Source organism: Trachurus trachurus (genome assembly GCF_905171665.1).
Source record: "Trachurus trachurus genome assembly, chromosome: 19".
Classification (NCBI taxonomy): Eukaryota; Metazoa; Chordata; class Actinopteri; order Carangiformes; family Carangidae; genus Trachurus; species Trachurus trachurus.
Window position 1 is genome coordinate 22,241,129 of NC_139913.1, and position 27,153 is coordinate 22,268,281.

The following is a 27,153-nucleotide window of genomic DNA, read 5'->3' on the forward strand; positions in this document are numbered from 1 at the left end:
GGGAGGTTTGTGAGCTCTTTTCCTCCAGCTACCGTGAAGTGTGGATGTGGAGAGAATTTAACAGAGAAATAAAACGTGGAGACGACAAACTAGTCTTTACAGCTGGCAGCACTAGGTTTTATTTGATTCACTCTTGACAGTGTGAACTCAACTACATAGTAACATTCACTGTTCACTCACTGTTTGGTTCATATTATTTCACATTCGTTGCTGTTCGGTTTCTCACTGCTTGTCTGGATTGGTGGCGACTGGAATAAAGAGACAGAAGCTGAGTGTTAGGTTTTGTTTAAATACTTTGTGTGTTGAAATATATTTTTGGCAAGAATAAAGGTGTGTTTTTCAACATAAAAAGTCAACTTTTTTTCTTTTTAAATCAATAACAAGCATATAGAAAGGAAACAAATCAAATTGAAAATGTTCAAATTGCAGAAAGTCTCCTCTATCATCCCTCCCACCCTTCGCAGCCCTGTATGTCCCCTGTCCTCACCTCGGACATTCAGCTTGCACTCAACCTCATCCTTGCCCAGGTCATTGACAGCCATGCAGGAGTATTTGCCTCCGTCGAAGGTGCTTGGCTTACGAATGTTGAGGGTCAACACTCCCTGGTTGTTTTGCATCAAGAACTTGGGATCGTCACCGATGATCATTTTGTTCTTCATCCAGGTAATCTTAGGCTAAGAAACAGAGAAGGCAAATTAGAAAAAAAAAAAACAGGTACAGTAAAATGTCTTCGATATTATGAATTTTATTTTTTATTATTATGCTTTTTTTGCTTTGTGTTAGGCCTCTTGATGATTAGGACTACAGTGTAGTAAGAAGCCCACACAGACGTCACATCTTGATTTGCTTATAACAAGTGGCACTGTCATCCTCCTGTGAATCAGCCACCACAGGCTATTTTAACAAGCGTGTTTACCTTGGGGAAGCCTTTGACAGAGCAAGTGATGGCAGTGCTGTACCCGGCCACTACAGATCTGTCAACCAGGGGCTGAGTAAACTTGGGCATACAGTTCATGTCCTTCTCCTTGTAGGGGTTTGCTTTCATATCCAGGCCTGTTGAGAGGAGTAAACGTAGTCAGCCCCGATAAATCAGAGGAGAAAGGTGGCTCTCTCTCTGTCTCTCTGTCTCACACACACACACACACACACACACACCTGTCTTAACAATGGTGGCTGTGTTCTTGCTGAAGCGTGCCTCCTCACTCTTGCCACAGAGGTTTTCACTATAGACACGGAACTGGTACTCATTGCCCATGATCAGATCTGAAGCTGTGCAGTTTGTCCGTCTGTTGTGTTCATAAACGGTGAACCATTCCTGAGCAGAGAAAGGAAAAAAGAGTGAAATGATTAGGTTAAACCATAAACACCATATAATACCCAGGGGGCAAAGCAAAAAAACGGACACGGAGCGTTGTAAAAGGTTTGACACCAGAAATGATATAGAGGAACTCAAATTTTATAGTTGTATGACTATTTGTGCCATTGTAGTACCTACATATTTGCATTTACATAATTTTGCCAGCAAAATGACCCAAGAAAGGGGTTTTGTCCCCTGTAGCTTTCCAGCAGCTAGTTGACCGGGTTGTCCACCCAGGTTTTAATCCTTGAAGTTCCTACATACCATTTCTGGTGTCAAACCTTTTACAACGCTCCGTGTCCGTTTTTCAAAAAGAATGGGATTTTGCCCCCTGGGTATAACCCTGAACCTAGTTCACTCTATATATTGTGTACATAGTATCTATTTCGTATCTATTTCATCTTTATTTTTTATAGTTACTATCGTATTTTTAGTACTTTTACTGGTAACACTTAATAATAATAATAACTACACACTATTAAGCATTAAGCATTATACTGAATTCATCATTTATAACACATGAATACTCATTAGTATGTAGTTTATAAACACAGTTAAAACATTTTTACTCATCATTGATAAGTACTAACTGTATTTATAAACTACATTCTAATGAGTATTCATAAGTTATAATAAATGAAGAATTCAGTATTTATTAATGCTTAATAGCGTGTACTTATTATAAAGTGTTTCCCTTTCACTTGTTTAACTGTCCCTCCACCATGTCAAATTATTTGTTGATGTAATAACTACTTCGCAATAAAAGCTATTTTGTTTTAATTCTGAAGTTGAAGTTTCCTCACCTTGGTCTTCAGTTCTGACTTCTGGATAGTGTACCCTGAAATGTCACAGTTGCCGTCGTCTTTTGGGGGTTCCCACTCCAGTGCAGCATTGAAGCCCCAGACCTCTATCACCTTTACGTTAAGAGGAGGTCCAGGCTTATCTGTGTGAATTAAACATTGGTGTCATATTTTAGTATAGTCTGGGTGAATTTCTAATTTTTCAAAAGCCAGCATGAATCATCACGACAGCACCGTACCAATAATCCTGATGTTGATGGAGGCTCTGTCCTCCAGGTTCTCAATCTGGAGAACCAGCTCATATGTTCCTGAGTGCTCTCTCTCTGCTGAGCGGATGAAGAGGATGGTGTCCACAGTGGAGCTGCGGACGTTGACCATCTTGGGGTCGAGGGGTTGGCCGTCTTTGTACCAGGTCGCGACAGGACGTGGCTTACCCTGTGAGACAAATGCATCAGAGTGCAACAGTTGATTGGCCTCAAACTGTTTTACCATTAAGATGTGACATTTACTCTTTCATAATGGCCAATGGCACAAAAAAATGTATTCTATTGAAAGATGGGTTATGGCACAGTCTGGTTCTAGCCATTTTCCTTCTTCCTGTCCTTATTTTGTTGTTTGTCTCTCTCACCTGGAAGGGGATGGTCAGGTTGATCTTCTCTCCCACTTTCCTGATGTACTTTGTTCTGAGGTCACGAGGGAGGCGGATCTTTGGATGTTCTAAAGCGGAAAGAGACGTCCCATTACAACCAGACACATTAAAGGACACTGTGGTACTGCACTGCAAAAACTCTAAATCTTACCAAGAATATTTGTCTTATTTCTAGTCAAAACAATCTTATTATACTTAAAATAAGACTCATCACCTTAAAAAGTAGCTTGTTTTTAGACATTTTTTACTTCTTTCAAGCATATTTTCACTTAAAATAATCTGATAGTGGGGCAAGTTTTTCTTTCTTATTACAAGCACAAAAAAACTTGCTTTCACTGTCAGATGTTTCTACTTATTTCAAGTAAAAATTTGTTTGAAACAAGTGAAAATGATCTAAAAAACAAGTTAATTTTTAGGTGATGAGTCTTATTTTAAGTGGAAAGAGATTAGTTTTGACTAGAAATGAGACATTTTGACAAGAAATAAGACAAATATTCTTGGAAAGATTTTGAGTTTTTGCAGTGTGTGTATATTAGCCCATACTGAGTAGTCGAATTGAATAAATCGACCAACTCACCGACGATCTCACGGATGGTGACGGGCTGCCCCAGTGTAGCGGGAGGACTGCGTCCAGCGATGTTTACTGCCACCACCCTGAAGTTGATCTTTTCTCCCACGGGGAGGCCACGCACCACGTATCCCTGTCTCTCACAGATCTCCTTGTTTGCCACCACCCACTCAGTGTCTACAATGAAACAGTATATCACAATGAGTGGGATTTGAGTCTTAGTGCTTAGTGCTTGTTGTGTTTTTTTTGTTCTGCCATTATATATTGTTGTCTTGTGTGTGTAAAGTGGTTTTAAATGGGTTTAAATTGTCTGTGAATGTTTATGTTATTACACAATGAGCATAATGTGCATTTTTATCACCTCCTTCCTTGCAGTATTCAATAACGTAGCCATCCAGGCCTCCAGCTCCAACTTTCTCTGGGGCGAGCCACTTCAGGCTGCATGTGCTGTCTGTCACGTCATGCACCGTCAGGCGCATTGGCTCGCTAGTTGGGGCTGAGGGTGACAGAGAGAGAGACACTCAAGAGACCCGCTGACGGAGAATGGGTGATGCACAAAGGCAGGGACAAGGGAGAGGCAGAGAAAGAGCAAGTAGAGATGGCTGTGGGACATACCGATAGGCATGAAGGGTTTGGAGTTGAGACTGGGCTGAGACATGCCAATGCTGTTGACAGCGAAAACCCTCATCTCATAGAAGACGCCCTCAATCATCCTCTTGGCCTCATACGTAGTCGACTCGTACACGTCAAAGTTGAGCTTTGTCCATCTGGAGGAACCTTTCTTCTTCCTCTCCATGAGATAACCTGTTGATGTAAAAACACAGTGAGCATAACAAAAGTCTAGAATATAAATTCAAGACAAATCAGGAAGTATTCGTGCTTCCTGAACATGTGTGGAGCGAGAACAATCAATTCCTCACCTTTAATTGCTGCACCACCATCAAATTTAGGAGGGTCCCAAGTGATGGTGGCGCAGTCCTCTCCAACGCCGGTGCATTTGACATGCTCAGGGGGGTCAGGCACATCTAAAGTAATGATAATAATAATAATCAAAAATTTGCTTCAAGATACATCAGGAAATATATACATCACACCACCTCAGTTACTTTGATGTTAAAGGGATAGTTCACCCAAAATTGAAATTTCACTCATTATCTACTCACCCTCATGTCAACTAAGAGCTGTGAGAATTTTCAGAGTCCTCCGTCCCTTTTCTGAGTTACGGGGGGGGGGGGGGGGGGGGGGGGTCCGCGCAGCAGTATTTGTCCATATAATGGTTGTCAATGGATACCAACTTTCTTCATCCAAAAAGACACACCAAAAAACATCCAAATACCTCCATACTGCTCGTCTGTAATGTCCCTCTTGTATTGAAGCCCCGACATGAGAAATTGTTCCGCCGGTCAGTGCAAATCACGCGAGATTTGCACTGACACAGGCAGAGCAGTGAACTGAGACACTGGGAGCTTCCGCTACAAACAAGCTTAAAATATAGACTTATTACATTTTTTTTCAGAACAATTTCTCATGTCAGGGCTTCAATACAAGAGGGACCTTACAGACGAGCAGTATGGAGGTATTTGGATGTTTTTTGGTGTGTCTTTTTGGACGAAGAAAGTTGGTATCCATTGACAACCATTATATGGACAAATACTGCTGCACAGACCCCCCCGTAACTCAGAGAAGGAACGGAGGACTCTGAAAATTCTCACAGCTCTTAGTTGACATGAGGTTGAGTAGATAATGAGTGAAATTTGAATTTTGGGTGAACTATCCCTTTAACTGTACTTACCCACAATCTTCACAAACAGCATGGCCTTGTCCTCTCCAGCAGGGTTGGTCACAACAATGGTGTATTTGCCCTCATCCTCCCTCTCTGCACCCTCTATGACGAAGCAGCTCAGGTCTTTCCTTGCCTCCACCCTCACGCGCCCTTCAGTCTCTGTGATTGGCTAATGAACAGGAAATTGCAGCAGTTTTGTAATGTGAATTGACATAATAATAGGTTTATGAGAAACAGGAGAATTAGTGCCGGGTTACTTTATTTCTGTGATTCCAGAGTGGCTCTTAACTTTGGGGCCAGCTACAGGGGAGACTGGGCCACCAGACAGACACTTAAGGGCCAATTGGGGTGATGACGTTTCTTTGGCAGCACAAAACGACACATAGGTGTAATACTAGAGCACAATAAGAAGCAGTCTCACTGGGGAACAGTCATATCCTGCTCCCAATCAAAAAAAGCACTTGGCTTCTTGGACTGAAAACATCCGGAGCAGTGTATTTTCATGTAACCCTCTGCCTGTAGGCACAGAAAATCCCAATGGTTGATCAAATCTCAACTGAACCTTGTTTTTGTTTTGTTATTTTCATGTGAGGTAACATTTAACTGCAGAGATAGTGAGAAAATGGGAGAGGGGACAGAGAGAAGAGGGCAAACACACTGCAGTGATATGTTGACTGGACATCCTGCTGACCTCACATCATCATGGATGCCATGATTGTAAATAAATGACACGGTTGACATTTCTGTTGACATTTTCTTTGACACGGTTTCACATTAATTTTGCCACTCATTTTGTTTATGCACATCTATGACAAGGTATGCAAACCCTAACCCCCAAGCCTTATCACACTCTTACTTGATCCCCCTTTGTCCAGACCACGGTGGGAGGTGGTTCTCCTGAGATCTCCACATCCAGTCGCAGCTTGTTGCCGGCCACCACAATGATAGTGTTCTGGGAGACCATGCTTCCAGTGGTGTCCAAGTGGATCTTTGGAGGATCTGGTTTACAGAAAGATGGAAAACAGAGAAGAGTGTGTGGAAGTGGGCTTATTACACAACATGAAATGGTTTCAAGTCATTTGTAAACTAAAGCAATTTAAGGCCACTCACCTTGTCTGGGCACATAGTCGATCTTAATTTCTGTTTTGGAGAAAAGGAAAGAGGTTGACAACATTATTCAGGCTGATGATGAATGCACCCACAGTAACTCCTTTATTATAATTCTGTCTTTCTCACCCAGGAAGTTGAGTTTGGCAGAAAGTGACAGAGCGTATCCGTCAGGAATAAATGTGTAGTCTCCAGCATCCTCTGGCTTCACATCGTCAATAGTGAGTCGGTGAAACCTGAAGCAACGGAGATGATACGACGAGGGGAAACATGTGCCTCATGATATAAAGTGTCCTAATATTTGTTCTGTCATCTGCGTGTTATCTGCCACACATCTTCGTACCTTCCGATGTGAGACATTTTGATGCGGTCGCTTGGCAAAACCTCCACTCCATCTTTGAACCACTTTCCTGTGACCTTGTCATCAGACACCTCGCACTTGAACATGGCCTGGTCCGTCGCCTTCACCGTCAGATCGGCAATGTCCTGCAGCACTTCCAGTTCCTTCTCTGAATGAGACATTGGAAACCACAGGAGAAGCGTTCAGGCAGGAAACAGAGTGAGTGAAGGTGCGGGGAGGGGGGCAAAGGTTCATGATGGTAACATCCTGCCACCCACTGCCATGAGCTGTTAGTTTGTTTACAAAGAGAGGCGTTAAGCCCTTGGGCCAGCAGTTAATTCAGCTGCATCCTCACTGAGCAGCACACACTTGGATGGCAGAAAAGCCAAACTAAATATAGTCATTCTAAAATACAACCTTCAGACTTTCATTAGTAGTTTCCTCTTAACAAATGTAACCAAAAGAAACTCCTTCATTGTTGTCTTTATTATAATTATCATTTGCATTTAAAGGGATAGTAGCATTTTTTTAAAAGTGGGGTTGTATGATCTACAAATAGCCCCTAAGTAGGACTGGAAAAAATTATATTGTAGCGAACAATGGAACTGTGTATTTTTTTTTCAGGTAAAACCTCTTTTAGGCCGCGAAAATAGGCCGTTTTTTTGGGTCTGTTCACAACACTGTATGTTGTAAATCTCTGGGCAGGGCTATGGGCTGGCGTTGCTAACGGGAGGAGTGCAGAGAGTCTTCTACTGCAATTTAACTACTTAGGGGCTATTTGTAGATCATACAATCCCCCTTTTAAAAAAATGCTACTATCCCTTTAAATACGCTGCACAATCAGTCAAAAAGGAAATAAAAACTTAATGAGATTGATGCGGTACCTTCCACTTCCAGCTCTCCTTTGGTGTGCCCCCCGTTTGTCCAGGCGTGGTACATTCCGATGTCATCCAGCGTGGCCTCCTGGATGATGAGTGTGTGCTTCTTTCCATCCTTCTTGAAGCGAAACTTGGTATCTTTGTCCCTGTGAAGCTCTATATCCTCAAAGAACCTGGGAATGAATATAAAATGAGTGTCTCTCTTTGAAAGATGTCGCTGCTAAATATTTCATACCAAATCAGAACAGTAAACCTGTGTCTGATGTGAATTTACCAGCCACACTCACATTTCAACCACTCACTGCTAAAAATTGCTCTGGGAAATATGAATGGGCTTTGCATTCATCAATGAGAGATGATAAAAATAAATTCTGTGCCAAGGGAAGGATACTACGTGTCCATGAAAGAAAATCCTACACACACTGTGAGGTCTTACATCATCACCTTCGAGCATATTTATCCTATATTTGTCTTTGGATCGATTGCTGCTTTCACGTGTTAACTGATACTAATTTTTTTGTTCCCAGCAATTGAAAATATTAACAAATACAAAGAAATGACGAAATAATGCTTTAAATTCAGACTTTCCGAGCTACTCAGCATTCAGGGCAAGTCTTCAGATTCAATTTAACATGTTCCCGATCTCCTTAGGAGATAATACATTTAAGTTTGATTCGATTTTACGAAGAACATAAGTCTGTCTGCTGCAGTTGATGTAAAGCATAAAGGCACAAATCGGTTATGGCTCTTAGAACAGTGGTGGGTTTGTCAGAGCAGATCATTGCATGTAATTATGTATGTAAATGATGTCTTATTTGAACATGAGGAGTCAAGTGATGGTGTATTATAGAATTCAAAAATGTGATGCACACAGCAGATCAGCACGTCAGATAACAAAGCGAGGGCTCCAAGCATGTATTGCAGGGCTGTCGAAGTTAATGCGATAAAAATGTGTGAATGACAATTTCTTTTACCACCACAATACCACAATTGTTTTTATTTTTTATTTCTATTTTATTTCTTTAAATGTGTGATTAAGTTGCCAGGAATGAATCAGCTCACTCACAAGCGAAACTGTCACAGCTAACACCAAACGGATGGTGTCATCATATTGTATAATTAATATAAAATATAATTTTCAGTTAATCATGAATAACTCTGGACCCTTGTGAGATTAATTAATTGGGATTGAATATTAATATCAATTGACAGCTCAAGATTTTGCATTTTTATCTAATATGATCTTATATGTACAGCAGCTCAGAAACTACATACAACATGCCACTGCAAGACCGGCTTTCTCCTGTTTGAAGAACAGGAAGTAGTTTAATTGTATTCTGCCAGGGATTAGAGCCACATCCTGAAGATGACTCAAGCTGGGTTGATCCTATTACGCTAAAGTACTGGGATGTTTACTGACCACATGACGTGGGCACCCTCCTCCGACACCTCGATCTCAAACTCCACTCTCTCTCCCACGACCACGTGATAGTCATCCATCAGCTTGGTGATGGTCACGGGGGGCTCTGGATGGAGACAGAAACATTCATGAATCCAGCAGAAGAAAGAAACTGTTGCCAGAATCCTGCTGATAAAGTGTCAAGTGTAAAGAGATGGAGGACCTTTGACGAACACCTCTGTGAAACTCTTGTCCTCTCCAATCACGCACTCGTACGCAGCATCATCAGCCAGGGTGGTCTTATTGATAGTAAGTGTTCTGATATTGCCGACTGCCTCAATGACATACCTTGAAGAGTGACAGATTGAAAGTCAAACCACAGTCTCTGGGTCAAAGTTCCTTTAGCCAAAATCTTAGTAACAACTGCCTTTCAAAATAATCTCTATATGAAGTTTAAAACTAACAAACAAATCCTTTAACATTAATTATTCACTATTTTGTAAACATTTTTGTCTAATCTATGATTCTTCTTCACATTAAGACTTGTAAATGTAGAATTTGAATAGTCTTTGTCCTGAGGCTGCAGCATTAGTCTAGATGGGGCCTATGATGTCGTAGCAGTGCAAATTGCTTAAGCCACAGGGAGGCTTCTTGTGACCGCACCTAAAAATAAACGTGTTGATGGCAGTGTCGTTTCAGCGTATGGCTTTGTGGCAGAGATAATTTTAACTCGATATTTTAAAGCATTGCCCATTAAGTCCAACTGAGCTTGATGACTAATATGATACAACCTCACACTGCTGGCTAATTGAGAAAATGTCCCACATGGGACTAAATGTGTGTGTGTGTGTGTGTGTGTGTGTGTGTGCTTTGAGACATGTACTTGGCTGAGGGTTTGATCTCCTGGCCATTCTTCAACCATTTCACCTGGGCGTTGGGATCGACCACCTCACATTTCAAGACGATCTTCTTGCCCTTTTCCACCGAGTAACAATCGTCGAGCTTCTTCAGGAAAGCTGGTGTAGCAGACAAAAAGGAGGGAATTAGGAACAATGAATGAATGGTTCATGAAAACCTTCCTCTAATTTACTCTGCCCAGTTGTAAGGCCTTTTGTCTCCTCCGCCTCTTCTCCCTGAGGTAAAATCTCACTTCGCAGTTCATTTCCTCCATATTTCAAATGCTCTCCCCTCCCTCTACCCTTCGCCTGACTCGACTTACCCTCGGTATGCTTGGGCACAACCGCTTTCATCTTTTTCAGACGTTTCAGCATGCCCCTCAGGTCAGTGATGCCATATTCAAAAGCGATTTTCTCATAGTCGCTTGGGTGGGCACTCTTAAGCAATTCCCACACATCTACCTCTGGTTCCACTTTTTGGGGTTTCTTCTTCCTGTCAGTCGTTGGAAATTGGTTTGTTTGCGAATACAATCATACTACAGTATGTGCTTGATAATTAAACCAAATATCATGGAGCTTCTCACTTCTTAGTGGCTTTAAGAAGGGCACTGAAATCCAGATCTCCCTCGTCCTCCCCAGCATCCCTGTGTGTATGGAAACAGACATACATACAATGTAACCAAGGTCAGGCAAGGTCATCTTCTGAAATAGCCCTATATCAATTTACTGTGCTGCTATATCCCACATGGACTCAAATGCACTTTTACATACACACACACATTACTATAAATAGCCTACGTATGCATTTTCCCTTTTGTGTATTCACACATGCGCACACAGACCACTGAGACAGGCTGAAACACAAATCCCAATGCGCTTACGCTCTCTTGAAGGCGGACAAAATATCCGTATGCTCCTCTGCATGTGCAGCTGTAACAAGAGAAGTTGCAGAGAACGCAAATCAGGGCTGGATCAGATCAAAACATCAGCATGTGTGGAATCGGTGTTTGCCTCTGTGGGGCCAGAGTCCGCTTTCACTCACCCTCAACAGAGATCTCAAAGGTGGAGCTGTCACACTTGTCTTTTGATGTCACCTCGCACCTGTAGCCGCCAGCGTCTCCCGGAACCACTTTGAGGATCTTCATTTCATAAGTATAGACCTGTGAGGCAAAACATTACCCAGTTACTTCTTAGTTGCAGAATTATTTCCAAAAGAAGTGGATCAAATCACACACACACACAAACACACACCTTGGTATTTCTGTCATATGTTTCTTTGAACTGCATATGTTTCCCAGCCTTGCTGCCAAGGTCCAGCCACTTGCCCTTTAGCCACTTCATGGCGGGTTTTCTCGTCAGGGTGGTTGAGTCAACCTTGGCAATAAAAGTGACATCCGACCCTGCAATTGACAAACAACAATGAACTCACATGTTGTGGATTGCTATAATATTTCCAGTCTGTATCTTGACAACTGTGCACCCATCCATTGAGGTTTCTAACCTGTAACAGCGACCACGCTCTCCGGGGGCTTCTCCAGGAAAAGCCCGGTGAGCTCAGTCGACCCTTGCTCTGCAAAAGGAGACATTAATTAGTTTGCTTGATGTGGTAATGGGGATATCCGTCTTGATAGACACGGCCCTTTGCATGACACTTGACAAACATCCACAGTGTGCAGCAAACTGAAGTGCAAGGGACAGAGTGCAATACAGTACATGGTTGTTGTTTTTGAGAACAACCACAGAAACGTCTGGATGACATCTGCACACACAGGCTGTGCACGTACAGAACATGTGGAACATACAGTACTGTACAACCACAACATGATATAGAGCAATGCTGTAGCTATGGTAACAGGCCTAACAGACAGATCCTGCAAACATTCACAACATACTGACACAAAATCCATGTTACAGTTACTCGCTTTGCTTTAACTGTAAGTCATAATTAACAAACCCTAAACTCAATTACAAATTAGCATAAGGCTATATCACGACTATATATCAGAAGCAGTTGTATAATTGCAATACTTGCTTCTCCTCTTAATGAATGTATTAATCTTGCTTATCATGAATGTAATTTCTTCCTGCAATTTTGCATTTGATTTTAAGCACAATTAATTTCGCTCGACTAATTAGAAATGTGTTATGTCTGACCCCATATAAACTTCCTCTGACATCAGTCTAATGTAGTAGTTTATCAAATTGTCACCAGTGACAAGTAATACTAATATCTTCTACTGTTTTGTGGTTTTAATAGCAATAAAAGTAGAGGACAAATGATTTCATTATGATTTCTCAGCACTGCCACTGCTACGGACAACAGGACACTTACTGTGCTGCGCTTTATTGACATTTATTGGCCAGAACTGCTTTTATCTCTTATTCACTGCCAGAGCAACAACAGGATGTCTTTTCCCCCAGCCATAGCAGATAAAAGTCTAAGACACTAATAATATATATACAGTATATTAGTTGTTCACATGGATGAGGGGAAAGAGACTCAGCTGAACTGTATTCTCAGCTCAAAACACATTCAAGGACAAGAGAGCAGCATGGGTGTGTTTCGTGTATTCATGCAAACAGAAGTTCCAGTGATATTTAATCTCTACACCAAAGTATCATCATTACCAATTAGGAGGTTCAGAATGTGTTAATGAACGCTCACTGTGCTAAGTATAAAACTTTTAGCGAGAGCATCTGCTGACTTTCGTACGTCAGTGCTTTCTACGCATATCAAAGGTTTACCATTGAGGGTAGAAATCTTTAACCAATGCATTAAGTCTTAATTAGGTCATAATATACAGCACAAGTTCCTGCTTGGTTTTATATATTCAAAAATCATATACTGACCATATACCACCAGAACTGCTTGTAGAAATATGACATCTTCACATGTGACTAACATATAACAACACTTAGGATGCATTAATTTACATTTCATAACATCAACGTCACATTTGCATGCAGTGGATTGCCACAGTCCCGCACTGTGCCTTCTGCTCGCCCTTACCCTCCTCCGCATGGTTTGCCTCAACTGGGGAAAAACAAATACCCCAGTTTAACTTATGGAAGTATAACAATCAGATGTTATACTGTGCCATAGGTCAGTGCAAATCCATGAGGTAAAACATTGCAAAATGAACAGCAATTACAGAATGATTATTCTGTAGAATTATTACATTAAAACACCACACAGTGGAATGCAATCAAAACTGAATCTTTGCTCGTGAAGGTAAGATCATGACAGTTATCAACCAAAACTGAAAGTGAGCAAATGTTGTTGATTACTTCACTTTTAATCATCGAACTTCAGGAAAAAATATTGTTTGAAAATACCTTGATTACTTCTTTTGGACTGATCTTGCAAGACTGCATCTCACAAAGGAGGCAATTACTGTAGCTCATACAGAGCATGTGCACCTCAGGCCACCTAAATATATAAATAAACCATTCAAGTGTTACCTCTTGTATTTCTTTTTTAATTATTATTATTTGTTTGTTTGTTTAGAGCAATGGTGTGTCGTGAATATTATAATTTGTACAATATAAGTTTGTTGAATCTCTTTCCCAAGATAGCCTGAGACTAATGCAACCCTAGACATTCAGCACATCTTGTCTTATAACATTCAAAAGGTTTCCATGGCAGGAAAAAATAGAAATAAAAAAAAGTTGGCAGCAACTCCCTGCTAACGATCAGAAGAAATACTGGTGCAAGTGCCCCCAAACAGTCTGCAGTTGGCCAAGTGATGATAATCCCCCACACGCTATACCCCCATGGCTTTAAACAGCCTTGGTATGATAAACAACTTCCCACACAGAAGTTCAGCTCTCACAGACACTGATATCAAATTCAATGCGGTGCAATACCAACTCTGGAGCTAGGGGGGTCAAGCAACTAGATATAAAAACCTCAAACCACTATACTTACTATTAAGACACAGTGTATATGATTATTTTAAGTACATCCCAACAGAAACCAATGACATTTTCACAACCTCTATTATGGGCTTTGTCTTTCTTGTAGATAGAGCCACTTATTTTTTGTCAGATGGCAGCAAGTCCTGGAGCTGATATATCTATTACGCACAGTACTGTGTTTTGCACTAAATCCCTTCTTGATACCTCTAAGTTCTCCCCTCAGTCAGCAAGTGTAAATGGAGAAAAACATAATTTCACTAAACTGAGGTGGGAAAGATGGCAGATTGGTCTTTGTATAGGTCTGTTCCTATATGCATACGGGCTAAAATTGGATACGGATGTCTTGGCATCAGACCAACTGTAGGCTGAGTTTTGACCAAAGAAAAAGTCCATCTCCTCAGGTTTCCTTCTGAATGTCCCTCAGCTGCTGGCTGTGTGTTTAGCTTGCTAGCCAGGCTACCACATGAAAAGCGAATGACTTCACCATGTAAAAGAAGAATTGTGCTTAACATAGCCTGTCCGTAGACAGTCGTGGAGTGGATGTGGACCGGTGCTCCCACAGTCGCACACACAGGGCCGACGGTAATGACCTCCAGGTGTCTCTATTGTCCAGCCTGTGCCCTGCCCTCACTGTTTCCTCTTTCATTAACTGATGCTACAGCAGGTCAAACTCGCCAAGTCCAACATTCAGAGATGGACATTCATGACAGGCAGGAGGGGTGATGAGCTGTGCACTCATAAATGCTAAGGGGAGATAAACAGCGATGATACAACAGACTGGCAGCACAGGGTCCCCGAGGAATTTATTGCAGTAACCAAAGTTAACATTTAATGACCTCACCTTGCTTTTTGACCCCTTGCTTGGCTCAGAAGGCCATATTTCAGGGCAAATTTCAGCTCAGCAGCCAATTTCCCCAAGATAGCAGTCTCCTTTTGAGGACACAAAGCAGCAGTGCTTCAATAAGGGAGGTCCGTGGCTATTCTCTCCTCATCACATCTGCATACCACATGGCCAAACAGTCAAAAAAGGAAGTAAGCATGACTTGGCCAAACCAAGGGGGCAGTTGTCGGTCTGAGAAGTGAAGCTCACTTCCGCGTTCAAAAAACTGCAATCCCCTCGGCTTCCTCTGGGGGCTGGTGTCAGAAGGGAGCAACTCTCCATAGACCCCCATGTTAAAATAGCCAACTTTACATCCCCAATAAACATGATCAAAGCCTGGTACCATTACGTTTTTTGGTCTCAACCGATAGTTTCTACCCCCGCACACACTCTGAGGGGGGTGGATTTTTTTTAAACTCTACCCTTTTACTATTATTAGGTTTAAAATTCTGGCCAATTAGGGCGCGAAAACGTTGAGTGACAGGTCCGGAGAACGCTGCTTCGAGGCCAGTGGGCGGGTTCTCGGCCGGCTAACGGCCGCACCTCTCCAAATATGGCAAGTAGAATCCAACATGGCGCGGTTCAAACCCCCGTAGTAGCGGCACAAAACAGACTCCCCCAAACCAATGGGTGACATCACGGGTGCTACGTCCATTCTTTTTACAGTCTATGGGCCAAACAGGTTATGTGGCCAAGTCACCATAGAGGGATCATCAGGCAACATGTGAGAATGTTGGCACATAAGCCTTTGTTTCCACTCACACAGGTGTCCCTCCTCATCCCAGGGGGGTAATAAGTGGGAGATGCCTGTGTTACCCCCAGGATATTTCCAATACATTTGGGCAGCACAAGGAAATATCAGCTTTCAGCTCCATGAAGCCTTGGCACTTCCATAGCGTTTCTCCATCCAATCAACTAGTAGGTCCAAATAGAGTGGACGTCCAACTCATCAATCAGGAAGCTCTGCCCATGATAGACCACGGCAGACAGCGGCATCTTTGAAACATGAAGAAGAGCTCTTGAATTTCACTTGTAAAAATTTGGGTGTTGACTTATGCATCATACTGAAGGCTGTGATACACAACCAAGGTGTAAGTAAATCACGTATGGGCCTTGCGGCATCCGATAAAAGGATGAGGCACGAACCCAAATACAAACCCTTTGCAGTTTGCTGACTAAGATTTCTCAAATAACTGGAGCTCTCCTTGCAGTTTCCCTCCGGCAGCTTCGTGTTAAGCTGAGAAGCAACGATAAAAGTGTCATCGCATCAGCTGATGTTTGCAACAGCTGCCATTGTTCCACAATAACGGTTACACTTGAAGCACAGCTGTGTTGTCACTCTCATTGTTTAAATGGCCAGAGGGACAGAAGCAAAAGAGAGCTGGTATCATAGGTCACAGATGGAATGGGCAGCCACTCCTCACGTGGAGAAACAAATTCTGATTTGCTGAAAGAACATAAACAGCATTATTAGTGAGTGAGTTGTCTGCCAGTATCAACACGTACCAGCCGTGGTGAACAAAACAGGTGAATGTGCCAATGATATCATCATGCTTTAAACTACCAGCTGGACCAGTCCCATCGGGTCTTTGTCTCTTTGCCTCTTGGTCAGAGTTGTAAATCTGTTGGAGGTTCTAAGCTCTAAGGAGGGTTTTCATGGTATGAGAAAGATATAAATATATTGCAACAGAGAAACTTAATTTGATAAGTAACCTGATGGACTCCATTAGATCCCTTGTGATCAGTTTTTTGTCAAAATCAGTCCAAACTGAAGTGATGAAAATGATTTCAAATAATAAAATAAACCCAGTTCCACTTAACACGTCATATATTATGTGGTACCTTGACCAGCACATAATAATTGAAATTTACACACAAATTATACACACGATACCCACTCAAATCATATTATATAAGGGGGTCAAAAATTAAACAGACATGTCAATTTAAATGCTGCGCTTTTCTTACCATCCCCGTCACCGTCTGAATCTGTTGCAGACAAGGAAGCAGACAAAACTGAAAGCTCGGAAAGCAAACGCTTGTTGTTTCACAAGTGGACAGTTGCAACAGAGGACGTTAAACAAACACGAAAAGGGAATATCATGCACCATCACATCTGATTTAAAAAAAAAAAAAAAAAAGAAGTAAAAGAAGAAGATGAATCCGCCTTGCATTCACAAGTTGAAGTTTTTTTCCTTTTTGACATGTTTAGGGTTACTGCATGCAGGAAGAGATACACAGATAAACAGAAGGCAGTGAATTATATGAATTGCTGACAGTAGAAAGACACAGAGACCAGAACATAGAAGTATATTGTACTTGTCAATACAACAGTAAATTATATGTGCTGCAGTGCACGTATAGGACTGTAAAACCAAACCAACTTGAGCCACACCATATACATGTACAGTATATGTATAGTACATATCAGTCCAATGACGGAAAACAACATTTAGGCATACAACATAAAATGCATCTAGATCCTATGTCAAGGCAGCATTAGTAACCAAACCACTAACATACTATATGCACTGTAGTTGATAACAACGCCTTGGTTTGGTATAAAGACTACTGTGTTGTGCACGCTTTACAAAACTTTACACAGATAGCCTGATACACACCTGAACAATCATGCAGGTCCACAGTGTTGCACATATACTCATATGTGAATACATTAAGTAGACTTTATAGACAGACATATTAAACCAAGTGCATTCACTGTCCAGGATTCTGCCTTACCTGCATCTGGGGGGGGTGCATCTAAAGGAAATGAGTGAAAATTAGCTCATGTTCTGATGTATGTTAGAATTAATCACTCTATAATTGTAGAAGCTGAGAAGAAAGTCAGTAACAGGTGAATGTTATCCCCTGACGCTAAGGAGGTGCCTACCATCTTCCTCTGGCAGCGGTTCTGCTGTGCAAATAAAAGTCATAGTTATATGAGTGAAAGCAGCAGAATGTGACGGGACAGGGACAAGTTTAAAACCGGGAATCTTGCAGGGACGAAAACCAACTCAACCAAAACACATGAGCAGAGAAGAGCTGAAGATGATTCTCACACTTTACATGCCTGCAGTGAAATGTTAACCAAAGGTCACTGTGGGGAAACACAAGTTCACAGATGGGGGAAAATACACCCAGTAGCAGTCAATCTGTATTAAAAATCCACATAGATGGTGTATCTTCGTTACACGCATGGATCCTCTCTCTAGTATACATGCTGGAAAACACAAAGTCAACACAAGGGTATTTTTTTTTACTTTCATCCAAAACAAGAACATTAATCACAGTGAGACTCAGAGTAATTAAAACACAACAACAAAACAGAGGGAGAACTGATGCTGTGATACGCAGTCCAGACGAGTGCAGAGTGCAGGACGACGTACATGGAGAATACAATGGGACGTCTTTTTACCACACACTCTGGATGGAGCTTGAGCTAACATGCTGTAGGCTATCTGAGGAATGCAAACACACTGATTCAAAGTGGCATAATAATTACATTAGCCCCTTCAGCAGCTTCATGTTGTCTCATATCATCTGATTGACACGAGGGCCTATCTTCTTGACTTGGTAATTGCTCAACTTATTATCTATGGCAAAGCCACTTGTTCTTGTATTGTTCAGATAATTACCCTGGCTGATTAGTTTCAAAATGCATTTTCAACACTCGGTTCAATCCAAACATTGTCACATATTAACACCACGTGATCAAGTCGCAACATAGAAATAGTAAAAACAAAAACAAAACACATAGCTGCGTCCCTCACCATCTCCAGCTGGCTCCTCTGGGGCTAAAATTAGTGAATTTGTGTTAGAAATTCAGCACTAAAAGAAAAGCAATATCTAGAAGGGTATTTGGAAAACAAATATAAAAACCAAACCACTCTAACAGCTGAGCAAATAGATGGTATCAATGTGTAACACATTAAAATCCAAACCAGTGTCACATGAACAAACTCAAATATCACTCGTGCATTTTTCACTGTGGTGTTATTACATGAGTTGAAGAGAGTAATATGATAATGTACCATAATACAGATCCTGAGTAAATATATACAGTAGCTTGCTAAATGAAGATGAGTCTTGCTAATGACACAGAGGTCAGAGGTCAGAGTCTGTGTTTGCTGGACACAGGCGGTCGACCGGAGATGTTGGGTGAAAAGTGAAAATGTGAGAGCTAATAATCGAGTCACTGTGTGATAATGGAAGGCACAAAAGGTCAGTGGGCAAATGTAGTGTGGCAGCTGACTTACCATCCCCCTCCGGTTTAGCTGAGAAACAGAAACAGAAGAAAATGATTAGAAACTTCCCTCACACACAGTATTCATGTGACATTGACAACACATCAACATATACATGTCATTTATTGTATCTCATTAATTTAGGCAATGATGAATCACACTTTGTCGTTTAATTTGACAACATACAACTAGATGTTTGTCTGAAGCTGATTACATTATATAAAATGGTTATTTCAAGAATGCATATGTCGCGTATATCGACTTTCATTCTGAAGCTAGTAATCCTTGCTCATAAATCTAAAATACAACCCAAAAGGTAAGAGGATACATTCTATAAAATGACCACACATAAAATGTTAAGACTTCTGGGAGAAACATTTGAAACGACGCCTTGACCTACATCGCGGTGACTTGAGGTTTATTTTCTCACCCACTTATTCTATAAATTTCCCACATCAACATTTCTGAATGGCAAGGCACATTTCTGTGGCGCTACAGAGAAACACAGACGCTCGGTTTCTCTGGAGCGTGGAGCCCTGTGGGTGTCATTGTTGAGGCCTAAATCTGGTAAAAGGAAATTCTCAACTGAAATAGAGGCGTATGATACACCCAGCTCCCCAAGAGTCTCGGTGGGGGTCAGTGCAGTTGCTGGAAAAGGCCATGGATGGTGTCTTATGACCCTCCTGAAACCACGCCACGTTCTCCTTACTTTCCTTGAATAGCCAAACCAGCTTGACCTTGCCTCCTTAAGTGTTTGCTCCTGGCTTGTCATAAATTTCTTGCTAAAATAGGTGTCATGAAATCACATTGTATTCACTTGACTTTGGAAGAAGAATATATATATATATATATACAGTATATATATATAATCACAATTTTTAATGTGCTACATCCATTGTTTTTTTTCTTTCTCACTTCTTCTTTCACATATTTAAGACAGACTGGCACCTTCATGTGAAGAGGTGATATCTTATTAGCATTGTATTTAAAGCTACAACTGTATTTGTGTACCGCATTCGCCCCAAGTGGCTACTTGTATACCAGCCACAGTATGTCTGCACTGTTAGCAACCTAAGAATAACTTTCTCTGTGCAAAATGAAAGGATTTGCTGACATAACTGTCAAACTGGATGCTGCTCACCACATAAAGTCTTTGGCATTAATGCTTTATACACCCTGAGAGAGGGTTTAACACCTGCGCTGAGTGTAAATCTGCATCAGCATCTGCTAAGTCAATCCACTTGGGGTGAGAATCTTGATCATCTTCAACAAGTTTGTGATAAAGCTGGATAATGAACCTCTGACCAGCTGTTCCTCAGTTCAAATATTCCCCTCTGAGACTGTCTGTGGTTTCATTTACTGGCAGTGCTGTTAGAGCTGAGGTGGATGTATAATTAATATGATTTCGGACGGTGTGCTTGTTGGGTGTAATTGTTTAGAAAAAAATGAAGAAGAAAAAAAAAGGTCTGTTTCCTTAGGGGAGTTTTTATTTTTTATTTTTTTTTCTCGCTTATTTTTTCACATGTAAATCAGCTCCCTGCAGTATTACACTGTATTTCTATATCTCAGGCCTCAGTTCTATTTCTGGAAACAAAAGTTGTGAACCTTTTTTGGTGTCTCTACTCCTGTCACGGTCAGTTTAGTTACTTCAGCTCTTCACCTCACTGTTTGTTTACCTCCCCATGTCGACCAATGACAACATGATTTACTGTGTGTGTAATGACCCAGACATAAAGAAAAGTATTGGGTGGCTTGACCTTATCAAACCACAGAGGATCTCTTGGTGCCTCTAGACAGGTTTATGAAGATATCTCAGCAACACATAATTTAATGCTATAAACAAACAAATATATAAAATGTCACCTAACTATTCAATTAAATGTGTGCTAGAGGAATTAAACAACAAAAAATGTATTCAACGTATTTAACAAGTTTCTGTGATGTCTACTTTCTCTGTCAAAAGTCAAATCTTTTAAATCAACTTGCTCATACAGTGAAAGCTGATGAAATTTCAGTAAATGAGTCCATTTGAATTTAATATCTGTCACATCTCTCAGGTGACAGGCCCATATTTATATCAGGCTGTAAGATGAACAACACAACTTCACAATAAAGGGATAAAAAAATAAAATTTAACCTTATAAGTTGAGTTTTTTTCACACACACAGTTGATAATTATGAGTTTTAACCAGAGAAGCTTAAAAAAGGTTGATTAAAAGATCTGTCAATCAAAATGTGAGTGACAGCAATTTCATCAGTGTTTGATTTCTGATGATGGAACTTCTTTGTATAGAAATTGCACCTTTCAGAGTGATTTTCTAAATGACATTGTCCATTCACAGAGTGAGCATTAATCACTTCATCATTGTACTCTATGTTGTGATTTTTGTTTCCTGCTGAAGATAAACTGCAGCGGGGAGCTAGAGAAACTTCCCAGAACAGTTTTGATCCAACTCGCCCTCATAGTGTTTCATTAGGTCACGACGATGAAAGGAGTTACGACCATGAATCATATGATCGCTTCTAATCACTGAGTAGAAATCTGTCATGTGCTTGATTGACTGCACCGGGGCTCCATCACACACTCAGGAGGGCGCGTCAGGCCTGCTGACCATGAGGGAACTTTCTGGATGAAAGTGACAGATTACATAATGATTTATCTCAGCTGGACCTATGAAAGGCTTACAGCAAAACCTGATACACCCGGGTGTGTGAAACCCTATGAACTTAAGAGGAAAAAAAACAAAGTGGAAAAGGTCAGGGATATTTTTAGCTGTTAGCAGAGGGCTGGTTCTGGCTGCTACATACAAAAAAAATTTTCAACTCATCTTGTGTGTAAATACATACATAATGAATATAACTGATTCTGTTACTCTGAAGACTCAGGGTGAAAATGTTATCAAATTTTGATAGGATTTTAGAATTATGAAATGAATAGTGGATGGTTATCTGAGCAATGTAATCAAATCTTTGCTACTGAGATGTGGAATTACTGCACAGTGGGTGGTGCAGTCATACGGTAAGCAAAGTGGAGTCATATCCACATTACATGGATAAACTCTGTCGCTCTACATGGTGAATAGAACTAATGCCTGGTTATGTGTCTGGGATAAAAATAAAAACTGCCTAGATTAGATCATTAAAATAAAAAATAACCCAAGGTCAGATGCAAGAAAAGACAAATTAAAATAGTGCAAAGTAGAATTAAGAGCAATGCACCAACAGCCCAAGCAAATCCCGACACATTCACTGTCACTAGACAGTCGCTGTGCAAATTAGTCAAAGGGACTGAAAGGCTCAACACACTTCCCACAGTCTTGGCCCGTCTTGTCCTATGACCGGTTCTTAGATTAGGTGTCTGTCAGCTCGGTGATTTAGACCCACACTGGGTCAACATGGACAAATGTCACCACATTGGTGAAGGACAGAAGACAACTATTTATGAGAAAACCCAAAGGTGCCAAGTGTTAAGTTTTATGGGAGAAAATGTGCTTTTTAAGGACATTTCTATATATGACAACAGAGGTCTCAGGTTTGCCGTTATAAAAAATATACAGAAACTTGAAAAATACGTTATTAAATAAGAATAGTCATAGTCATTTGATATCAATGGATTAAAAATACTCTTAAGTATGTAGAGTAGCACATCGATAGATTATGTCACCAGTACAGCACTGTGCACATACAATATAACAACTGTATTTCCTTATTATTCCACAATTGCGTCTGGAAAGTTTCCAGTCTTACTCAATAAGACGGCAACTGACTGGGCTGATGTCATGAACATACTGACCCTGATGATATCATAGCAGCTGGCTATGTGATTATTTATGGCCTTTTGAACATTCTTCCTAGACAGACGACATGGAGGCAAAGAAGGGGTAAAAATGTCTGTATGAGCTTCAGTATTTACTTGTTTAACAATATATTAAATGGCCTTAGGAGTGAATCAGTGAGCAGCAATATCAAAATTATTAGGTAACACTTTGATTGTTTTTGATCATATTTTGAAAGGATTTGATTTGTTTTAGCTGAAACATTTTGATTTTTCAACTGCCTGCAGGTCATGCTTATCTTGTCTTCAAAGCCGCAAAAATGTTTTGCTTTTTCTTCGTCAGATCATCATTTTCATCATTTCATCATTTTTTAGCATGCATTAAATAATGAACTAATCTCAAACATACACCAAAATACGGTTATTTTTTGAAAAATAAATATTTTCGAAGAATAAAAACGACACTTTCTGCAGAGCATCAGTTCTGCCACATTCAACTGAGTATACATATCTCAGGCAAATATACTGTAACAAACTAAAACCTCCAAACAAACCACATTCAAGCATCAACTCTGGCACTCAAAGCCAAGTCTCCAGACTAATTACAATGAATTATGCTTTCACAAAAAGTATCTGCATACCTGCAGGGACTGGCTCAGGCATGGTTATTCCTGTGTCTTCGCTTTGCTTCAAGAAGACTGAGGGGCTTGTGGTGCTTATTCCTTTTATTTCTCCCTTCTCTCTGTGTTATTCAAAGCTCTCCTGGCACTCAAGTCACCCACACCCTCCAGTGAGCGAGGCGCGCAGAAGAGTCTGACGAAACCCTCAAGGAGTTCAAGAAGAGAAGCACTCAGAGTGAGAGTGTGATAAGGTGAAGAGACAAGAGAATGAGGTGGCGCTGAAAGAGGTCTTACTCATTTATGATGAGATTAATGGACTGACTAAACCTGGCGAGCTCTGATGTTCACTGGAGAAACACAGAATACAGAGATGACCAATGACTGACCCAATTTTTGACACTTTATCTGGCACCTTGTGGTGTCAAACTAATCTTTCAGTCATCCCCACTCACACCCACATTAGGAACAGGATCAACAAGTATTTGCGAATAATTTTAGTGGTCCCTTTAAATCCATATCACTTAATGCTACAGGGTGAGTGAAACCAAGAGAATGGAGATGCAGATAACTAAATATTTTAATATCAGTTCAACATGCAACTGCATTACCGGATCTTAATGAACAGTGTTTGATTTCATTCTCAAATTAGAGAGCAAGTTAAACTGATGTTGTTAAGTTTACTATCATACCAGAGTGGTGAGAAGACAAACGTTTTTAACCTCTGTGAGTGGACCAAGTGTCCAGTTGCCCTAAGTTCAAAGAGCAACTGGACTTAAAGAGGAAGAAAGAGCTAGATTGGGTGTGTCCACAGTTTACAGAGCTGCTGCACCAGGGCTAGGACTAAATCTAAAACGCACTTGTTAATATGCTTTTTTTTTTTTAATTTCCTTTTAATCAAAACAAAACCAACAATAATTTGAATCAGTGCCTCGTGGTCGTATTTTTACACCAGTGAGCCCAGTTGCAGTTAATGCAATTGTGAAACTTGACTTACGCCCAAATATGTTGTTTTTTGACCTTTGACCAACCAAAATGTGATCAATTGATCTCTGAGTCCAAGTGAATGTTTGTGTCAAACGTGAGAGAAAAAGTCCTGCTGAGAGAGATATCACATTCACAAAGGCAACAGCATATTTCGTGAAGTGACAATTGCCTTGACGTTTGACCCTTGGCTGCCAAAGTCTCGTCGGTTCAACCACAGTCAAGTGAATATCACATTTCCAAATATGTGACATCACCATGACCTTGACCTTTGACCTTCGACCACCAAACTCAAGTCCAAGTGAATGTTTGTGCCAGTTCTGAAGACATTGCCTCAGTGCGTTGTTGAGACACCGACAACATAATGCCTCTGGTCACAGATGTCGCCCACGTGAAGGCATAGAAACGACAATTTGCGTAATGAAATTCGATATTTTGTGTTGTCATGTGACTTTTGCTTTGCTGATTCTCTGCTGGTTGCCTAGCAACTGTTTGGATAGAACCAGCCTATCCATTTCTGCTCTTTGTGTCTTTGCACCAATGCAAAACATCCCTCAAGTCAAACACTATCAACAAATACAAGTAAATGTATCTAATATGTGAATAATTGGCCCCTGTTGTATTACTCTGTTAATGGATTATTGATGCAGTTACACATTTGGTTGAGCTGGAAATGATTTTAAGTGCAATACATAAAGTTGGGTAGTGAAATTTATAAGAATGCACCATATTTTATGAGCTGATGATATATTTAGTGTATAATGTTTATCAGCAACAATATGGCTGTCAAATACATACAATGTAAAAGTGAAATGGAAGCACTAAAGCAAAGTAGTTTAATATTTTGTATTCAGTGCTTGAGTAAAAGCACTAAGTTACCCTCCACCACTTTGGCTTCTTAAATGGAGCCATAACACTTCACCAGGGTCCTATTTGTAGCACAAAGCCTGGTGAAAGCCTGAGCTGTACATGGTCAGCTGGCCACAGCCAGTATACTTTTATAATGTTACCCTACGCAGCAGTGTCAGCCCTGTTCCCTGGCATCTCGTGGCCAGGATTCAAGTCTTGGGTATGTCTTCATAATCTGTCATCTCTTCCTTCATTTATCAAAAATGTGCTTGCGTCAACAGCTGGAGCTTCTGTGGAGACAAGTCTCCTGCTGTTGGGGTCAAAGTGTGAATGGGGCAAGGCATGCCAGGCCTCAGGGACCACCAGTCCAGTGTATCTGTAGCTGGAGTTGTTGAAAAAGGGATATAACACAGTGGTGGGAAGGGAAAGAATAAGATTGACAGGAGAGTTATGAATATAACCTACAGTACCATGCTTCAAGTACTGTAGTGGATCGTAAGTCAGTATACACACTCTGAAGAACTGAACAGTTTCTGAGACATCTGTAATTTCCTGGAAAATTTACATTTTAAAGCTCCACTTGACTGCATTTCAGAGGGACATGTTTTATTCACTTGTATCAATGTACTGTTACTCGCTGTTACTTGTTGCTTGCGGTTACCTCACAGCTTTAAGTTTTATATGAAAAAACAAGAAAATTGTGGTGATTAAACTGTGCAAGTTTGCAAACAATACCTTCATACAGCATTTCTATTTAATCGCGATTTTGCATGCAGGACTTTTATAGTGTCATATTGTTCCTTAAAAGGATCTGATGATTACTCCCTCCACCATTGTGAGAATGTAATATAAAATATAAAATATTGAGTCTTTTGGAAATCTCATTCACTTTCTTGTTCAGATTTATATGAGAAGATTGATATCACGCCGTGTCAATAAAGGAGCGGGAGCAGAACAGTAAACACATACATATGAAGTAGTGGGAGTATAAAATAATCCTGGTATAGAAAATGGAATCACAGACAAGTTTAGGTGATGGTAACGAGTGTTCGGGCAAAGAAAGACAGACAGATGGGGAAGGGCAGTGTGGTGGATATACAGTATCAAGTTTCTCTCAGAGCATTTTGAGCAGTTAAGCTCCTCAAAAAGATATTTGAAATAGTGATGAGATGAAGATCCATGGCAACATGAAAATAACTCTTCCCCAGTCAGCATCCCGTGTATCTAATGTGATTAGTCAGTGATTAGTCCAGAATCTGTGAAGATACAGTTTAATGGAGCGTCTGCATAGTGCAAATTTAAATTGAATTTAAATGAAAATTTGTTTTGCATGGTAGGGGTTTTCTAGCTGATGTAGTATTTTCAAAAAGAAATGCTGAAATGTCCCTTTCAGGCCTGTAGGATTGAAGTGAGAGGGAGGCATGGGTACAGTCTGCATGCTGCATTTGGAGCATGAGGATGCTCACCTACATTGCTTCTCATTAGCGCTGTTAAGTCTTCCTCCGTTTCTTTTTGTACATTTTCTCTTTCATATTCACAGGGTTGATGTCGACAGGCTAGACAGGATGTATTGTGGGCAATTTAAGTGACAGGTTTTGGTGCTCAGATTTCCTCTTTTCATCTATACTCCCTCTCCCCTGAGTTGTGTTTATTTTCCCACCTCTCTAATCCTACCATTCATATTCATGCATGCCACAGCAAAACTTAAAACAGACATTTTACCAAGTTTGCAGGTGTTTCTCCCAGGAGAGAGAGTGAACAGCCTGCTTCTAAACCCACTCAACAATCTTGATAAGGAAATTGCACTGCAGCTACAAATGCATTACTCCGCGTAGCATATTTTATTTTCCTTACAGAAAATTAGATCTTTTATATTCCCCTCAAATCATGACGCTTGATGTCATTGCATCAGCTGTCCATCATCCGACTAGTTGTTTAGGGGCAGCTCTGTGAGTAAGCCCAGTGTGCTTCCAGCTCTGGGCTAACACTCAAACACACCAAAACTGTGAGAGTCATGTGCAGAAAGATGAACATCTTTTCTGACTTCCACAGGAACTGATACTCTCTGACTGCTTCTTCACATTGGATAAACTTCACAGCAGAGGGACC

At 40.7% G+C, this 27,153-nt stretch overlaps 1 protein-coding gene across 7 annotated transcripts; it reads right to left on the bottom strand.

Moving 5' to 3' along the window:
- Positions 1-90: 90 nt before the first annotated feature.
- On the bottom strand, positions 91-23,526 carry mybpc2b (myosin binding protein Cb). 7 transcript variants are annotated; one of them, XM_083993653.1, is made up of 32 exons: positions 23,236-23,526; positions 18,832-18,849; positions 18,346-18,369; positions 17,466-17,486; positions 17,315-17,335; positions 12,788-12,811; positions 11,279-11,347; positions 11,029-11,177; positions 10,820-10,937; positions 10,659-10,707; positions 10,362-10,421; positions 10,101-10,270; positions 9,765-9,897; positions 9,105-9,229; positions 8,903-9,008; positions 7,489-7,655; positions 6,608-6,773; positions 6,394-6,500; positions 6,268-6,297; positions 6,014-6,156; positions 5,167-5,326; positions 4,295-4,399; positions 3,990-4,178; positions 3,736-3,870; positions 3,384-3,551; positions 2,786-2,874; positions 2,397-2,592; positions 2,161-2,300; positions 1,156-1,315; positions 917-1,053; positions 488-674; positions 91-248 (listed from the first exon to the last, which is right to left on the bottom strand). In XM_083993653.1, the coding sequence occupies exons 1-32, from the start codon at positions 23,255-23,257 to the stop codon at positions 223-225; spliced, it is 3,414 nt and encodes a 1,137-aa protein (XP_083849779.1). In that variant the 5' UTR covers positions 23,258-23,526; the 3' UTR covers positions 91-222. The 7 variants fall into 7 exon arrangements, with proteins under 7 accessions (XP_083849779.1, XP_083849778.1, XP_083849780.1 ...); XM_083993652.1 differs by having other exon boundaries at positions 17,466-17,489; XM_083993654.1 differs by lacking the exon at positions 17,466-17,486.
- Between the last annotated feature and the right edge of the window lie 3,627 nt (positions 23,527-27,153).